General features: G+C 37.0%; 1 protein-coding gene across 6 annotated transcripts in view; it reads left to right on the top strand.

The window, feature by feature from the left end:
• Positions 1-17,264, top strand: part of HECW2 (HECT, C2 and WW domain containing E3 ubiquitin protein ligase 2) — a 335,844-nt gene that overhangs the window by 109,946 nt on the left and 208,634 nt on the right. For all 6 annotated transcript variants that reach the window (XM_019741310.2, XM_019741308.2, XM_074339576.1 and 3 more), the window contains one exon: positions 13,440-13,766. In XM_019741310.2, coding sequence (XP_019596869.2) covers positions 13,475-13,766 — 292 coding nt within the window. In that variant the 5' untranslated portion in view covers positions 13,440-13,474. The remainder of the gene's footprint in view (positions 1-13,439; positions 13,767-17,264) is intronic.

Below are 17,264 nucleotides of genomic sequence, written 5' to 3'. Positions count from 1 at the left end.
GATGGGAATGTCACCCTTTGAAATCTAACCTGTAAGTTTGCAACTTTTGCCCACAACCATTGTATTGTACCAGTGAAATGACTTCAGTTAGAAATCTTACTGTGGTGGCAAATCACTTATACAATTAAAAACAATAGTTGATCATTTAATGGAATGGGTATTGTTCTAGGTTCTGTGCCAAAAAAACAAAAAACAAAAAACAAACCATCCAAATACAGTTGCCAACTTAGAGATGACATCAGTCTGTCATTCCCAACTCTCCATGAAGCATACGCTCTAGGTGGAGAGAGACTCAGGACACAGGAGACACTAATAAGTAATACTGTCATATTGTAATGAGTTATATTCCATTAGAATATGAGAAGTGCTATGGAGGAAAAATAAAACAGAGAAAGGGGATAGGTAGTATTAGGGCAGTTGAAATTTTACATGGGGTGGTCAGGGAACATCGTACTGATAAGGTAGCATTTAGTAAAGATGTGAAATGGAAACAAAGTGAGCTATGTGGATAATAAATAAAAGATCTTTTGTGGTGGAGGAAACAGCACATGCGAAGACCCTTGTGTAGTAAGAGTGGCTGGTGCCTTCTAGAAGCAGCAGTGGTACTGCAGTAGCATGAGCATGGGTGGCTGTAGTGGTAGATGAAGTCAGAGAGAACCAGGGGCCATATCATGTGGGGCTTTGTAGACCATGGTAGGATTTTGGCTTTTACTCTGAGAGACATGGGGGCCATTGGAGGATTTGGGGTACAGAGTACAGGATCTGATATAGATTTGAAGAGAAACACTCTAGTTGCTGTGTTGAGAATACCGTGTTTTCCCGAAAATAAGACCGGATCTTATATTAATTTTTGCTCCAAAAGACAAATTGGGGTTTATTTTCAGGGGATGTCATCCTGAAAATTATACTAGGGCTTATTTTCCAGTTAGGTCTTATTTTTTGGGAAACACGGTAGATGGCAAGAAATCAAGGATGGAAGCAGGGAAGGGGGCAATTATTTATCCAGAGGACAGATGATAATGGTTTAGACCAGAGTGAAGTCAATGAAAGCTAATTCCTATCTTTCCTCACTTTTTAATTGGATTCTTTCTTTGGCCAAGAATTCATGCCGTATTTCCAAGGCCTTTTCGTATCTTTCAAGGTCCAGCTCAGTTTTTCTCATTTGGCTTTTCCTAACCACTGTCCCTGTCGATCATTTCCTGTAGTGAGCACTGACTGACTTTTGCACTTAATGCCTTATAGTCTAGAAAGCAATTGACTCTTCTCCGTTTCTTTCATGTAGGTTGATTTTTATTTCTTTCTATACTCTAACAACGGCCTTATACTTTTCCCTGCACAGTAGGCACTTGACTCAATAAACCCTTTTTGGATGGCTGGCTAAGTCTAAAGAAAAGTCGACATGTATTCACACTGTTGATTTGATTCTTGTACATTCTTTTCTCAGTAACAGTTAACCTCATCCATTCCTTCATTTGAAAAATATTTACTAATCACTTACTATTTTGTAGAGTGTATAACATGTAAGAGAAACAGTAGTTGTTCTCAAAGAGCTTATAGTCAGCCAAGAGAAGACGTGCATCTTCATAATTAAACTTGGAGCATCGTGACTTGCAGGTGATATGAATGCTATAAAATCAGCCCCTGGAATTCAGGAACAGGAATGTTGCCTCTGGCTGGGTGATCTTTAAGAGGAGAGTGGTCCTTACACCTTCAAGGTGGAGTAAGTGCCGAAGATGGAGAGAATGGTAGCGGCAATGCTGGGCATGCTAAGCTTTTTCATGGGTAGCCAAGTAGATCAGCTTGTGTGGAGAAATTTTGTATGGAACTTTGGCTTTATTTAAGGAAATCTAAAGAAATCTCCTCAAAAATCTACCCTGTCCTCTTCACCCCGACCCTCAGAGTCACCACTCAAATGCAGGCCATTCTCATCTCTCACCTGGGCTACGCAATAGGCCTGCTGCCTTCAGGTCTTACCTTAACCAGCTTAAGTGTCACTGCCTGTGAGAGGCCTGCGTGCTCGCCCAACCTAAACTTGGTCCCACACCTGCCCCTTTGTTCACTTCCATCATGGCCCTTTAATTGTGTTGTTACTTGAATTGGGAGTATTGTCATTGAAAAAGTGACTGCAGGGAGAGAATAGTGACTGTCTGGGAGAAAATGCAAAGGTCAGAGAGGGCTGTTAAGTAGTAATGGTCTTAGATAGGATATGACCTAAACTAGGCTTAGTACTGTTATGGCTGTGAGAATGGAAAGAGAGAAGCATGAAGTTTAAAAAAATGTTCTGTGGGGTACAGAGTACATACTATAATTACTAGTGTTTATATAGTTACGACCTCTGGTGTTTTATGGAATAAACAATTATATTCAATTATATTTAAATACAGATGGTTGTCTTTTCTAGGAGCTTTACACAATCAGTAACTTGGAGCTTATGTTTTGTGGTTCGCTTTGCAAAGAAGACTTGCCCACACATATGTGCTCCAACCAACAACTACAAAAGTAATGCAGAATTCTTAAATATCTAAATTTCTTTTACCAACAACTGGTAATTATGTGCAGCTTTAGCTGAAGATAATGTTTTTGGATGTGTTCCATGCAAAAGAAAAAAAGACATCTTTACCCCTAAGGATGTTCAAGGAGTGAAAGATTAATATCTTTGAAAAGCGATAACTCTAAAATGAATTGATTCCATTTCCCCCACACAAACCATCAATATTTGGGAATAGACAAACCCACCCACCCACAGTGCTTGATATAAAAATAAAGTTTTTCTTTCTTTTTTTTCTTCTTTTAATACCTGGATAGACCATGGAACTTCATCTGTGCTTACTGAAAAATAGGTTGGAATTTTAAAAAGCTTGAAAATATATGAAGTTTTGATTTCCATTTTCCTAATCTGACATGATGCTTAAAAGTGATTCTTGAGATGATGTTCTGCTCTTCTTAATTTAATAGCATTTAAAAAGTATAGATCAGTGTTTTAAAAAGATGGGATCTATGCCAGTGAATATCTTTCCAGTAAGGGACTCATGACAGTCTGTCCTCAGCTATTGAGATAAATGAGTATAGATGCTGTCTTTGTTCTTCCCAGACTTGCTATCCCATATTCTTCTCTCATTACATATTTAAGGGTCTTTGATTTGCGTGCTGACGTTTTGTTAGTGTTTTTTGTTTTGTTTCTTTCGCCCCCTTTTTTTTGTACAGGATTAATTTCCTCTTCCAGTAACAGCTGTCTTCATTTTGAGGAATCAGTTCTCTCCCACTGCCTTCAGTTTCTTTGGGATTGCTGGTCTAGATGCCTTTTCTTCTTCTCCATAGGCCCATGGGATTCTCTCTGCCAGGACTGAGCCATGAGCAACATGTGGAGAGAGGACAGATGTCTAGGTGGACTGATCTTGGTGGCTACTGTTACCCAGGAGCATCTTTACTCATTCTTTTTCCTCTTCTTTTTACTTTATGAGCTACCTGGTATCTTCTTAGGAAAGTTCTTTTGTTTTAGTTGAACAGATTTCTGTTCCTTGAAACTAACTAATGTGCTATATCAAAAGGAAAAGAAAATTATTTGTAATCTTGCTATCTATAACTACTGATAAAGTGTCTTTTTTTTTCTATATGTGTTTATTAACACAATTTAAGTACTGTTGACCCTTGAACAACACAGGTTTGAACTGCATGGTCCTCTTATATGTGGGCTTTTTTTTCAATAAATATGTATAGTATTATAAATGTATATTCTCTTATGATTTTCTTAATATTTTCACTTTATTGTAAGAATACAGTATATAATACATATAACATACAAAATTATGTTTTAATTGGCTGTTTATGTTATTGGTAAGGCTTCCAGTCAATAATAGGCTACTTAGTAGTTAAGTTTTGGGGGGAGTCAAAAGTATATGCAATTTTTTGACCAAACCAGGGTATCTGTACTCCCAACCCTTGCATTGTTCAAGGGTCAATAGTATTTTGTGTATGTAACAGTATTTGATTATACTTATTATATTATGGTGAACAAGTTCCCATGTGAAATGCTAAAAATATGCTTTTACTGGCTTTATAGTATTCTATAATGTAGATGTCCCATCACTGAACTCTTCTTCATTGTTGGAAATTTATTTTGCTTTCAAACTGCTTTTTATTGTGAATAATGTTGTGGTAAGCATTTTTCCCCCCGTAAATCTTTGCCAGTGTCTCTACTTCTTTCCTGAGGCTAGAGCCCTAGAAATGGGTCACGGAGTCAAGGGTTTGAGCATATCCAAGGTGCCAGCAAGCTTCGTAAAGCTGTCCTCTCAGCAGCATATGAGTTTCTGTCTCACTGTACCTTTACTTTTGAAGACCGTTATACTTCAAAGTTGATATTTTAATATCTTATTTTTAATTTGTTATTTGATATATAATTATTGATGATTTAAATTTTTTCCTTTGTGAATTATCTATTCACACCTACAAAGAAACTTTTAATTAAATAATTAAATAAAAAACCTTATTGAGTTTAAAGAACTAATAAGAATTAAATCAAATCTTAATTATTTTTTCTTATTTATCTACTAGTTGTATATTTAACTATGTAAAGCTAAATCAATATCTTGAAAGCACTGTTGGATTTAGTCATTAAAATGAACGACTTTTGGAACTTTAAATTATTTCTTTCTATTTGTGTACATCCCTTTTCCAAAGTTACAGGTGGACTCTTTTTCTGTTGTGGTTCATAATGTATCGTATGATAAAATTGTGGGGAGAAGAACCTTTTCTTAAAGGGCAGCAGCCTGGAGGGAAACTTGCTTTTTGTGATACTTTTCCACCTAGGAAGAGGAAGTGAGGGGCAGCTTCGGTCACCTCAGGCTCCTTGTCGAATGCCATGAAGTCATGGAGCATTTACTGGCAGATTGTATGGGAGAGATATTTCTGGTCTTAATCATTTTGCTGAGTTAGTTAAACATTGGGTTATGATTATGTGTGATAAACACTGAGTAATAACTCTCTGAATGCCTTCTCTTAGCCGTGGACACAGTGGACATCCATCCTCGGTTGAGAATGTGGTGATGGCGTCCTTCATCTCAGATTCCAAAAGGCATTGTGGGGTCTGATGGTTCGCTATTTTCTCTTCCTAGCTCTCTCATGTCTCTGCTTATTGCAGCTTAATTATGTTTTCTTAAGTGTCTCTTGACATAAATATAGTTTTTTCCCCTTTGGTTTTCTCATTTATATAGTTAAGCACACATGGAATTTGAAGCATAGTATGGTTGAACAGGTTGTGTGTGTGTGTGTGTGTGTGTGTGTGTGTGTGTGTGTGTGGTGTTTGGGGGAACTTTGAAGGGTTAAACAAAGATGTTGGTTATTATTTTTGGTTTTATTTATCAATGTCCAGTCTAGGTTAAAATACTCGGGAGCATTTCTAGTCTGTAAAAATATTTTGGCAATGAATGTATTCAGTACTTGCCCTTCAGATGAGGTTTAGTAAATTGACATTCACCTCCAGCTTCTCTAGCAAAAATATTGTAAATAAAAACACTTGCTTAATGTATTTGTCATCTGCTACTGTCTGTGTCTTCTAAACAAAATCTGCTGCTTTTGGAAATGAAGTTGTATACTAAGGTATTTTGCAGTTTGCTTAGTAATTACATCTCTCTTGACCTCTGGAAGAAAAGCGATTTTGTTTTCGGTTGTTGTTTAAGCAGATGTCTGTTATCTGAGAGAGCAGCATAGTGCAGACCTAATCACAATTAGAAGAGGGAGGGTTTTTTTTTTTTTAAAGAAGTGCTACATCACATTAAATTGTGTCCACTGGGAATTGGACATATAGCTGCAACGGAGGCTCACCATGGAAGGGATTGTCTAAGGCACTTTAAAACAGCAGCTTTCTGCTTAATAAATATGGGCGGGGGGTACTACTCAGTTCCCCTTACTATCAGCTTTATCTTCTAAAGCTCTTCAGAAGAGCATGGATGATATTCTGAAGAAAATTTGTCTTTCTCGTTGCAGAAGGCATAGGTATAAAACCAAGAAGCCAACTAAGAATTCCAGTAGGAGAAAATGTAAAGCAGCCATTCCCTGTTGTTTGAATAGCACTAATTTTTTTCGTGTGAGAACATTGCATTGAATAAGGTAGTTCTAGACTAAAATTTTAGCTATAAAATTTAGAGTGTTTTTTTCCCCCATTTTTATACAACTTTGTGAATTCATTTTTGTATGATGTTTGATCTTATGGAAACATGAACTCTAAAAAATGCATTACTTTTCCTATAAGAGAAAACAATGTTTTCCAAAGCAGATATGGTGATTGTCCCTCACTGTAATCTAAGCATTCAGATTTTATTTCTTTGCCATTTATCTAAGTTATTTAAAATAAAACATCTGAGGAGGTTTTTCAACTCTGAACTGAGCCTTTTAGAAATACATAGGCACAGTTGATTTTCAATAATAAATACTAAGGCCATTATGAAGCAAAACCTTGCACTTGAATATTTGTTTTATACTTGGCCTCATAATAACCAGCAATTTGGGCTCATCCTCACGTGAGTTTTTGGGACACAGTTACTTGAATATATTACTGCATTTACTTCAAACTCACCCAAAATGATACTGATTTTCTCAGTCCTATCAATGTTTCTGGGAATCTGTTGTGTCTTCGATTGAAAATCCAGAATTTAGTCCAATTTCTTCCTCACTCTCATCTCCTATATTCAATTGTTGTCAAGGCTTTGGGCTCTTTCTTTGAAATATTCGTGATTGATATATTCCTTTTTGGTGTTACTGAAATTTGGTCTTCCGCACTGAGTGACAGATGCCTTAACTAACCCGTTAGCTTCTAACTGGTTTCCCCAACTCTGTTTTCTTCCTCTGACAATTAGCTCTGCAAAAGCTCTCGCAGTAAGTTTCCCGTAATTAAATTTCGTATTTGGACTCCTCTGCTCAAGATCCTGAAATGAGCTCCCTGCTCTTTACTCTTGGTGAGGTTCTGACAGAATCACTTCAAAGTTTTAATCTTCTCTTTTCTCTCTAATCTCACATCTCACGTTGTGCAGTCACCAGTTTGTGAGTGGTGGGCTCTAAATGTTCCTTTACAAGTTGGTTGTTTCGAAGTTGAAATTAAATTTTATGTAGAAACAACTCTTTAAGAACTGTGGTTGAGTCCTAGTCTATAATTCCAAGGCCTGTGTATCCTGATGTAGCTGATTTCTGAGCTCCGGGCACCAGAAGCCATGTTGAAAGTGGAAGTTGGGGAAGGATGGGCAGTTTTTTCTCCTTTTAACCCAATGTACAGGGACATCCAGCACTGGCGAGAGCTAATAGTGATTTTTCATGAGCAAAGATGGTCTTTAGCATTTAATTTCTTTTACCTGTTTTCCAAGTCCTAATGTTCCTCTCCCCAGACTCTTAAGCATGGAGAGCTACCCCAAACTTAATAAGGCATTAATTAATTCAGGGATTATACTATTTGCTTGTTAAAATAACAATAGTTGCTTTTTAAATTATTATTATTTTTTAAATTGTAATTGATATGCTCATACAGCATTATTTTAGTTCCAGGTGTACAACATAGTGATTCAACATTTATGTATCTTACATAGTGATCACCATTATAAGTCTAGTAACCAGCTGTCACCGTATATAGTTAGTACAATGTTATTGACTCTATTTCCTATGAACAATAGTTGCTTTTTATTGAACACTTTCACTTATGAGTTTTCTAATCCTTCCAAGTGGTCTTGCATGGCACTTTACAATTACCTCCATTTAATAGATCCATTATTGAGGCACAATGAAACTTAAGTACATGATTTATAAACACAAGGTTTACAAATAATCTCTGTATATCTGTAAATCGCTTAAAAAGAGTAAATACCGTGTGAGTGTTTGCTAAAAAAATAGATAACTTCCATCCTTTCCCTACTCCACCTCTTCCTCTGAGACACATAAACACTGTTCCTGCTTTTAAAGACTGTGTGGCCTCAAGGTTGAAGAAAAGAAGGTAAAAGAGTCCCCTACCCCCGCCACCCCCATCATCAAATCCATCCCCAGAAAATTCTCAGCCCAGACTGGATATCTTCATAAAACAGGGTTATATGATTCCTTCAATTAGAGATTTGGTTCAAAAAGCATCTTCCGTGCTAAAATGCATTTGAAAGGCCCCTGGGAAGGATTAAGGAATTCTCCATTATTCGCACGTTATTGTCAGCTAATTCCGTGATGGGATAGAGTTTAAATGAAAGTAAGCTGTCTTGGAAGTTGGGGGCACTTCCGTGGTTTAGATCTGTACTATCCAGACCAGGATCTACCTGCCACCTGTGATGATTGTGCTCTTGAGATGTGGTTAGTTTGAATTGACATGTACTTTAAGTATAAAATACACATTGAATTTAAAAGGCTTACTACAAAAAAAAAAAAAGAAGAAGAAAAATACTTCATTAATAATTATTTATACTGATGTTGAAGTAATAGTTTAGATATATTGAGTTAAACAAAGTGTTATTAAAATTTTTACCTGTTTTCTTTTTTGTTTGTAAGGTGGCTACTAGAAAGTTTAAAATTACTTAAGTGGGTTGCCTTATATTCCTGTTGGACAGTGCAGGTTTAGCCTAATCCGCTACCTGTCCTACGTACTTCAACTTTAGTTCTTCCTTAGTAATCTTGGTCTATCATATATCTCCTCTTTTTCGTACATCTTCGTCCTCTTCATCCTTTACTGGCCTCTTTTCTCAATTTTCATTTATTAATTCTTTCAATAAATATTTCCTGCATTAGTGTGCTAGTATTGTAAACATGCAAAATTCTCTCTCATCCTAAAATCAAAACGCAGACAAACCTAATACTGTCTCAGTCTATATCATCCTCTCTCTACCATGTGCTTACCTTCCCTTTACTGTCTAGCCTTTTGCAAAAGGGTCTGCCCTCTGTACCCCCATTTACCTCCCAGTCTCCTTCCTCAAACTTCCACAACCTGGCTTTTACTGCTTCATATAAACTGTTTCCCAAAGGCCATTGATTTCCTCCTAGTTTTCAAATGCTAGAGCAACTTCTCAATCTTTAACTGCAACACTTGACACTCTTCTTCAGTCTCTTCTTCAAGCTGTCTCTTCCCTCCTTCAATCTCAATCTCTCTTTCTCTCTTTCTGTCTCTCTCTCTCTCTCTCTCTCTCTCTCTCTCTCTCTCTGGCGCGCGTGTGTGTGTGTGTGTGTGTGTGTGTGTGTGTGTTTCCCTCTCTCTCCTTTCTGTTTTACCTTGATTTTTACCCTTGCCACTTACGAGCTCTATAACATTGGGTGGGTTTAACCTCATTAAGCTTCAGTAGGTTTTGTGTCAAGTTGGGGCTCACCATATGTCGTCAGTGGTTGCTATAATATTATGACGTGCCTGTCTCCTGGAGCTTCTGCTTGGTTTCTCGTGCACGGTTCCCATCCTCTTCCTAGGGTTCTGCAGAGGCTCTGTTTTTAATTCCCTCTCATACCCTCTTCCTTGGTAGCGTCTCCATATCCATGCTTCCAATTAGAATGATCTTCATACATTTCTTATTTTCTTCTAATCCTTCAAAACTCTCTCAAACATATAACCTCTCCCACAAAGTGTTTTTTGTTTGTTTGTTTGTTTTTAATGTCTTTCAGCCAACCTTTTGTCTCTCAGACCCTCCGTTTCCTCATCTAAAAACAGTGATGATGGCATCTCCAAAATTTAGTTCACAATATTCTGGGGTCTCACTTGAGATAGTAGATGTGATAGTGCTTTGGAAAATGTAAAACACCTTATAAATATTGTATTACTATTATTTCCTGATGCCTCACAAGCATTTATTATCTTCATTGCGTATTTATCAGGACAAATTGTACATGTGCATGAAGTGTCACTGATATCTGATTGAATTCTTTCATATATGAACATTTGGTCTTCTTTCCCAAAGTCAAAGTTCCTGGACAGCAAGGGCCATGTTACATGTTTTAGGAAAAGAAAAGAAAGAATTTGAAAGAAAACCTTATTCTTTTTACTGTTTTGTATACTTTGTAGTTTTATGCTAGACATGAACTAGTAGATGCTTCATACATTTTTGCAGAATTCAATTAAACTAGCTCTTGCTTCTCCCACTAAAAATAAATATAATATTTATTCATTTTTAACCTACCTAATTACTTTGTTTCTCCTTGTAAAAATACAGACTTTGTCTTTTGCCTTCTTGTATCCTTAAAGCCTTTCACATAGGAGGTACTCAGTAAAAAATGAATGAATGAATGAATGAATGAATGAATGAACAAATGAACCAAATAATGGTGAGAAAGTCAAATTTCAACCTTTATCTCTGGCTGGAGGATCGCCCTAGTCAGGGTTATAGGGTTAAGGCTCAGGTTTCAGGACAGCTATTCCTTTATAAAAAGGCTCTTTCCCCTGGTTTTAGGGCTGTGCTTTGAATAACTGAGGGTACTCACAGCCTGCTCTCCCAATGAGTGGAGGGAATCAAAGGAGTATTAAACCCAGTTCTACTTGATATAGTTAAAGTAGAATGTATTTACATAATGGTAACAGCTAAACTTGATTCAGCAGTTGTCATATGCCAGGCACTGTTCTAAATGCTTTACCTGTACTAATACACTTAGTTCTCTCCAAAATCCTATGATTATAAAGCAGGCATTACGATGTCCCTACTTTACAGATGGGAAAATGGAGGTAAAGAGAGTTAAAATAAATTGTCCGAGATCACAGAGTGACTGAATGGTAGAGAACCCAGAACCCAGACATCAGGCTTTGGAGCTTATTCTCTTATCCACTGTGCTTGCTAACCTCTCTCTCTGATTAAAAGAGGTCATTTTAAAACAGCAGTTTTGGTGTGCATATGTGTTTTTTCCCTTTCTTTTAAAGCAGAGTAATTTTCAGTAATTCTTCTGTTGTGGCTTTAAGCTATAACTGTTCTGGCCTATTTCTTTCTTTCAGAGAAATAGTTTAGTTACATACGGCCTACATTTTCTATTTGACTACAGTGTGTTAGGAGTTAATTATTTATAGTGCTTGCTGAAGCTGATGTTTCAGCTTGACTCACTCCGGGTTTATAAGCAAAGAATGGCCTTTTGAAATCCAGTAAAATGAAAATTGCATGAAACTGTCCGATAAGAAGTTGACCTGTATCTTAGGCTTCATGGATCTGAGGTTGTTTAACAATTATGGGTTGTATTATGATGTCCGAGTTACCATATACCACATAAAGGAAACAAGAGCTAAATTTATGAAGATAATATTACTTTATCTGTTCATTTTATATTTGTTCTTTTTACTTAGTCCAAGTTATTTTAATTCAAGTTATGATGCTAGAAATATGAGATCAACTTTATGACAGAAATAGATTAAATAAATGCATTTGCAAGTACTATGACCCTAGCAATGGCAGAATGTCCCCCACCCCCAGTGTCTGTGAAATAGATGGGGGATGGGAGAAATTAGGGAACCCTCCCCTCTGCTTCCCTTAGACTTGGTATCTGAGCTTATTAGTTTTAATGTAAATATTGTACCCAAGATTAATTATTTTTTTAAATGGAAGTTCATGCTGACTTTCCAGGACACCTGTGCAGGGGTGGCGAGTAAAAAAACAAAAAGAAAATAGTATACTGAAGAGGCCAGCACATACTAGGGATACAGAGTAAATGTTAAATCCATAAACACATTAGTGAATTATGTAGTTCTGAATGGGCAGTACAGAGGAGAACCTTCTTCATTCAGTGCAGAGCCAGTAGGATTGGGTGAGGTGGTGTGAATCCATGCACAGTCAGAAAACGCACTGGCAGATAGAACTTCAAATGTGCTAAAGTACAGAGGTTTTGGAAAGAATCTTCATCTGAGTCTGGCAATGGAGAAGAAAACAGATATTTTAGGACTAGATTCACAGTGAGCCAACAGCGGGCTGTATCTAAGTTCCAACAGGAAAGGCAGTGTTCCTTTAGATGGAGGCCAAATGGGAGCCAAAGGAAATGCCTTATTGTGGATCTAGATAGCAGGAATGGTGTGGACCAGCCAGGAACATAAGGAGTATCTAGGAGAAAGATGCTTAGTGTTTATTCATCTGTTCACTTAACGAATATTTATCAATACCTACTGTGTACCAGGCACTGTTGTAGACACTGGGGATAAAAGAGTGAACAAAAAGGATGAAAATCCCTGCCTTTGTGAAGCTTACTTTTTTTTTTCTTTCAGCTTTATTGAGGTACAATTGATAACTACTATTGTAAGATATTTAAAATGTACATTGTGGTTATATATGTATACATTGTGAAAGGATTCCTACCCTTTAGTTAATGAGCATATCTATCGCCACATACATAATTTTTTTGGTGAGAACATTTAAGTTCTATTCTTTTAGCAAATTTCAATTATACAATAGAGTTTTCTCAACTACAGTCACCATGTTTTATATTCAAATCCTCAGACCTTATTTGTCTTATAGCTGAAAGTTCGGACTGTTTTATCAACCTGTATCCCTTTTCCCCATGCGTCAGCTCCTGGCAATCACTTTTCTATTCACTGTTTCTAAAAGTTTGACTTTTTAAAAAATATATCCCACAAGTAAGTGAGAAAATACAATATTTGTCTTTCTCTGGCTTATTTCACTTCCAATAATGCCCCAAGGTCCATCCATGTTGTCATAAATAACAGGATTTCCTTCTTTCTCATGGCCATGAGAAACTGAGGTCAAGGTGTTTACCACCTATGTTTTCTCCTAAGAGTTTTATGGTTTCAGGTCTTATGTTCAAGTTTTTAATCCATTTTTAGTTGATTTTTGTGTATGGCGTAAGATAGTGGTCCAATTTCATTCTTTGGCTTGTGGCTGCCCAGTTCTTTCATCACCCTTCACTGAAGAGACTATCATTCCCCAAGCTTCCATTCTTGTTGGGGAAAGTACACAATAACCAAATAAGCAAGTACGTGGTACTGTGTGGTACATCAGATCATAATCATTGCTGTTGAGAAAAATGAAGCAAGAAAAAGATTGATGGGGAATGCTTGGGTGTTGTAGATTTAACTATGATGGCCACTGTAGTTAAGTGAGGAGGTGACACCTGAGCAAGCTCCTGAAAAAGACTTTGGGTGTCAAATCCAAAATATTGTTGCCAAAACTGGTGCCAAGGCACTTACTATCCATGTTTTCTCCTAGGAGTTTTATGGTCTTATGCCATTTCTGAAGGAGAAAGAATAGATCTAAAAGGAATGGTAGAGAAATCCCTTCTTAGTTGCTGGGAGGAAGCTGTTCTGAGTGAAATCGACGGACCGAAGTGTGTGACGGCCTTTGCCATCATGTGACCTCAGTCTATAAAAATTGTTTCGGACGTCATCAGTTGACAGTAGAATAATAGGTTTTATTTTGACAGCAGAAGATTATTGCATGGTGAGGCTTTATGTCTGGGAAGCTTAAACCTAATTCCTCACACTGTAGCACTAATGCTCTCTGCTTGTCTGTCTCTTGTAGCTTTGTAGGAAACCAACCTCAAAGAGGCAGACAGGATGGCCAGCTCAGCCCGGGAGCACCTACTTTTCGTGCGGCGTCGGAATCCCCAGATGCGGTACACCTTGAGCCCAGAGAACCTCCAGAGCCTCGCCGCCCAGAGCTCCATGCCAGAGAACATGACCCTCCAGCGGGCCAACAGTGACACGGACCTGGTGACTTCTGAGAGCCGCTCCAGCTTGACTGCCAGCATGTACGAGTACACACTGGGGCAAGCCCAGAACCTCATTATCTTCTGGGACATTAAAGAGGAGGTGGATCCCAGCGATTGGATTGGACTTTATCACATAGGTGAGTGACATGAAATACACTTGCTTGTGACTTAGAGCATACATTTTACCCTGACATTGTACTGTTCTGTATTTTCTCCTGGAAGAAAAAAATCAAACACATAAGTAAAAACCAGCAAGATGCTGGGAATTTTTCCTTCCTCTTTGGGAGGGGAAGAGACAATTATAACTACCTTTGCTGATATAAATTCTGTGGTTACATCTCTATGCTAATGAAATGCCAGAACCTACAGATTTTACAGTATTTTCATTTTAAAACTTCATATTGCCCTTGATCAGTAGTTCCACTTTGGAAAGAGGTATCTATTAACATTTACTAATATTTTTTAAATGATGAAAAAGATGTCTAGATTTAGATAATGGATGTGAAAAAATGTTCTGTATTTTCTGAAGGTTGAGTTTCATTAAGAACAACTTGCAGTCTAAAGTATCTTTTTATTTCAGAATTCCTTGATGTGTCCTAGATCAATTAGGTGAAGGAAGGATCATATTCTTCTAACAAATTACTTAGAAACAGTTGCTGTTTGTTTTAATAGATGTGTCTCAGCTCTCTTTAGCTAATTTGCCATTATAGGTGAGTGAATGATGAATAAATAGCACATCCCAGAAAATATAAAGTCTGCTTTATTTGAAAGCAAAAATGAAAACTTAATAACCAACCATAAAGAAAAGCTAAATCAAACTTGATCATAAAATTGAACATTCCCCAAAGTTAGACAAAATTTTCATTGAATGAAGGGAATTAAAAAAAAATTAACAGCAGTTATTTTATTAGAAAGACATTATTGCTTTTAATATAGATTATAAGCCAGGTATCTCTTTGTGTGTGTGTTTTGTTTTTAAATGAATAAATTGGGGGGGGGGGCAGGGAAAAGACCTGTTTATGGCAGTACTTCTCAACCAGGGGTGATTTTGCTCCCTACAGGACATTTGGCAATGTCTGGAAACATTTTTGGTTGGCACAGCTGGGTGGGGGAAATGGGAGACCAGGGATGCTGCTAAATATTTTGAAATTCACAGGACAGCCTCTCACAACAAAGAATTATCTGTCCCCAAATGTCAACAGTGCTACTGTTGAGAAACCCTGGTTTGAGAGAAAGTAATATCCTTGCTGAAATTTTAATAGAATGTTAAACTCACTGTGTTTCTCTGGGACAGGGAATTTTCTGCTAATTGGTTTATATTTGCTTTTGTATCTCTTACTGTTTACTCATACTGGATAGCAAGAAATCTAAAATGGCAAAAAAATTCAATGAATTTTTCTTTTTTTTCTCTTATGACAACAAAAGGGAGAAAAAGCCTTCAGTTCAGATTTTCCCCAAGTGTGTTCAAATATATATTCAAAGTGAGGAAGTTACATGATTTAAAAATTATATTTTTATATCTGATATCTATTATGTTAAAAAAAATCTTACAGTTTTGATGTGACTTTTGAAGTAACTTTTTTGGTTTTGATGCATTTTAACCCTTTTGGAATTCATAAGCTTTTTTCACTTTTCTTGTAATATTTTTTCTTTTTTTCTCATTTTAGGTTTTGTAATGCTTAATATGAGACTTCAAATAGCAGACTGTGTTTTTTTTTAATATACTTTTAATGTGATATTTTTGGGACATGATTTTACTTTCTTTTATAGGATGGTTTCTTTTTTGTGTCAATAACTTAATCTGTAAGATGCTAGAATCACGTAAGACAATGATTCCTGTTACTTATACGTTTTCCCTTCCTTTCTTTTCTGTTTTCCCACCCCACTTGTTTTATTTCCTTGTCCACATTTAATCAAGAAGGAACTAAGGAATCCAAAGCCAAGTTCATCTTATCTCCGAGTGACCAAAGCCACAAAATCTCATATTTTACTTTCTAGAGGCAGAAATAGAGTTCGAAATCTGGAATTAATCTAAGGATGTAGTTAGGAAAGTAGAATTAGGGAATAAATCTCTTTTCAAAAGTGCTAACCCTTCTTCAGTTTATTTCAAGATGATTCTATATCTTTCTCACATGTATTATCATTGTATCCTTGCTCCCTTGCCTGTAATGTGTTTCTCTTCCCTCTCTCCCCCTCGGCTACTTTCAACATTTTCACTTTATCCTGGTTTTAACAGTTTGTCTAGGTGTGATTTTCTTTTTATTTATCCTGGTTGGGATTCTCTGAGCTGTATAAGTAAATGTCTTTGGTGAAACTTGAGAAAATTTTGGCCTTTGTTTCTTCAAATGTATTTTATATTTTCACTTTCTTCCCTTTTTCTGAGACTCCAGTTACACATATGTTACATCGTTTCATGTTCTACAAGGCTCTGATGCTCTGCTTAATTTTCCTTCAATCTCTTTGATATTCAGATTCGATAATTTCCTATTCGATAATTTACTTATCTTCAAGTTCATTAACTTTATTCATCTCGTGAATTCTGTCCCATCTAATGGATTTTAAAATTTCAGTTATTTGACTTTTCATATATAGAATTTTTCATTTCTCTTTTTATAGTTTGTATTTCCCTTATGAGATTCCCTATGTGTTAGTTCATTCAGATCATATTTTTGTTCAATTCTTTGAAGTGAATTGAATACAGATGTTTTAAATTCTCAGCTAAATCCAAGGGACAATTTTTATTGTCTGTTTTCCTCTTGGGACTGTCGGTCCCATTTTCCTATTTCTTTGCATAGCTAGCAATTTTCTATTTTACACAGGACATTGAGGATTTTATATTGTAGAAATCCTGAGTTCTGTGGAATACTTTTTATTTTAGTGTTAATTTTTATTCTGGTAGGCAGAGTTATTTACCTGAATTAGCTAGGTATGATTTTACACTTTGTTAAGGTGGATCCATGGAAAGCCCCTTGTGGTTCCCCAGCACTTCTACACTGATGGCTTTCAGCCTCTAAGTTTGGTGCCCTGTATGGATTTTGTTAAGAGCTTTGTTTGAGGCTTTGTTAGGGTATGTCTACAGCAGACCTTACTCTAGAACTTTGTACTTGTTCCTAATTGTGTCATTTCTGATGTCTTAGCTGGATCACTGCAATGTTAGAAAGGTATCTTCACTCTGGCTGTGCTGCAATTGCAGTGTTCCCCAGCACTGCTTGACCTCTAGTATCCATTTTACTCTTAGCCCTGTAGCAGCTGCTGTCTGGAAAGCCTTGGTAGTCTCACTCTGCACAGGTGCAGCCCACGCTTTAGCCAAAGGCTTGTGTGGAGTCCACATGTGGAGTTTTGGCCTTCACCGCGCCATAACTCCTTCCAGTGCTCTGATTCCTGTCACCTCCGTTGACCTAAACACGGAGCTCTGCCTCCTCAGCTCATCAGAGATGACATGGACTCCAGTTCCCTACACTGCACTCAGGAAATTGTCCCCTGGCTGCGATCAGGGTGGTCATAAAGGCACCCCATAACTTTCTTTTCTTTCTAGGGTTTTAGTCTTATACCACCTGTCTGTACAATAGCTGAAAACCACTGCCTCCTACCTTTATAGTTGTTTACATTAGGAAGGCTAGTCTGGAACTAATGAG

This window comes from Rhinolophus sinicus, linkage group LG01, assembly GCF_036562045.2.
Source record: "Rhinolophus sinicus isolate RSC01 linkage group LG01, ASM3656204v1, whole genome shotgun sequence".
Classification (NCBI taxonomy): domain Eukaryota; kingdom Metazoa; phylum Chordata; class Mammalia; order Chiroptera; family Rhinolophidae; genus Rhinolophus; species Rhinolophus sinicus.
Note: the sequence above shows the minus strand (reverse complement) of the source record. Positions and strands in the feature narration are given on the sequence as shown.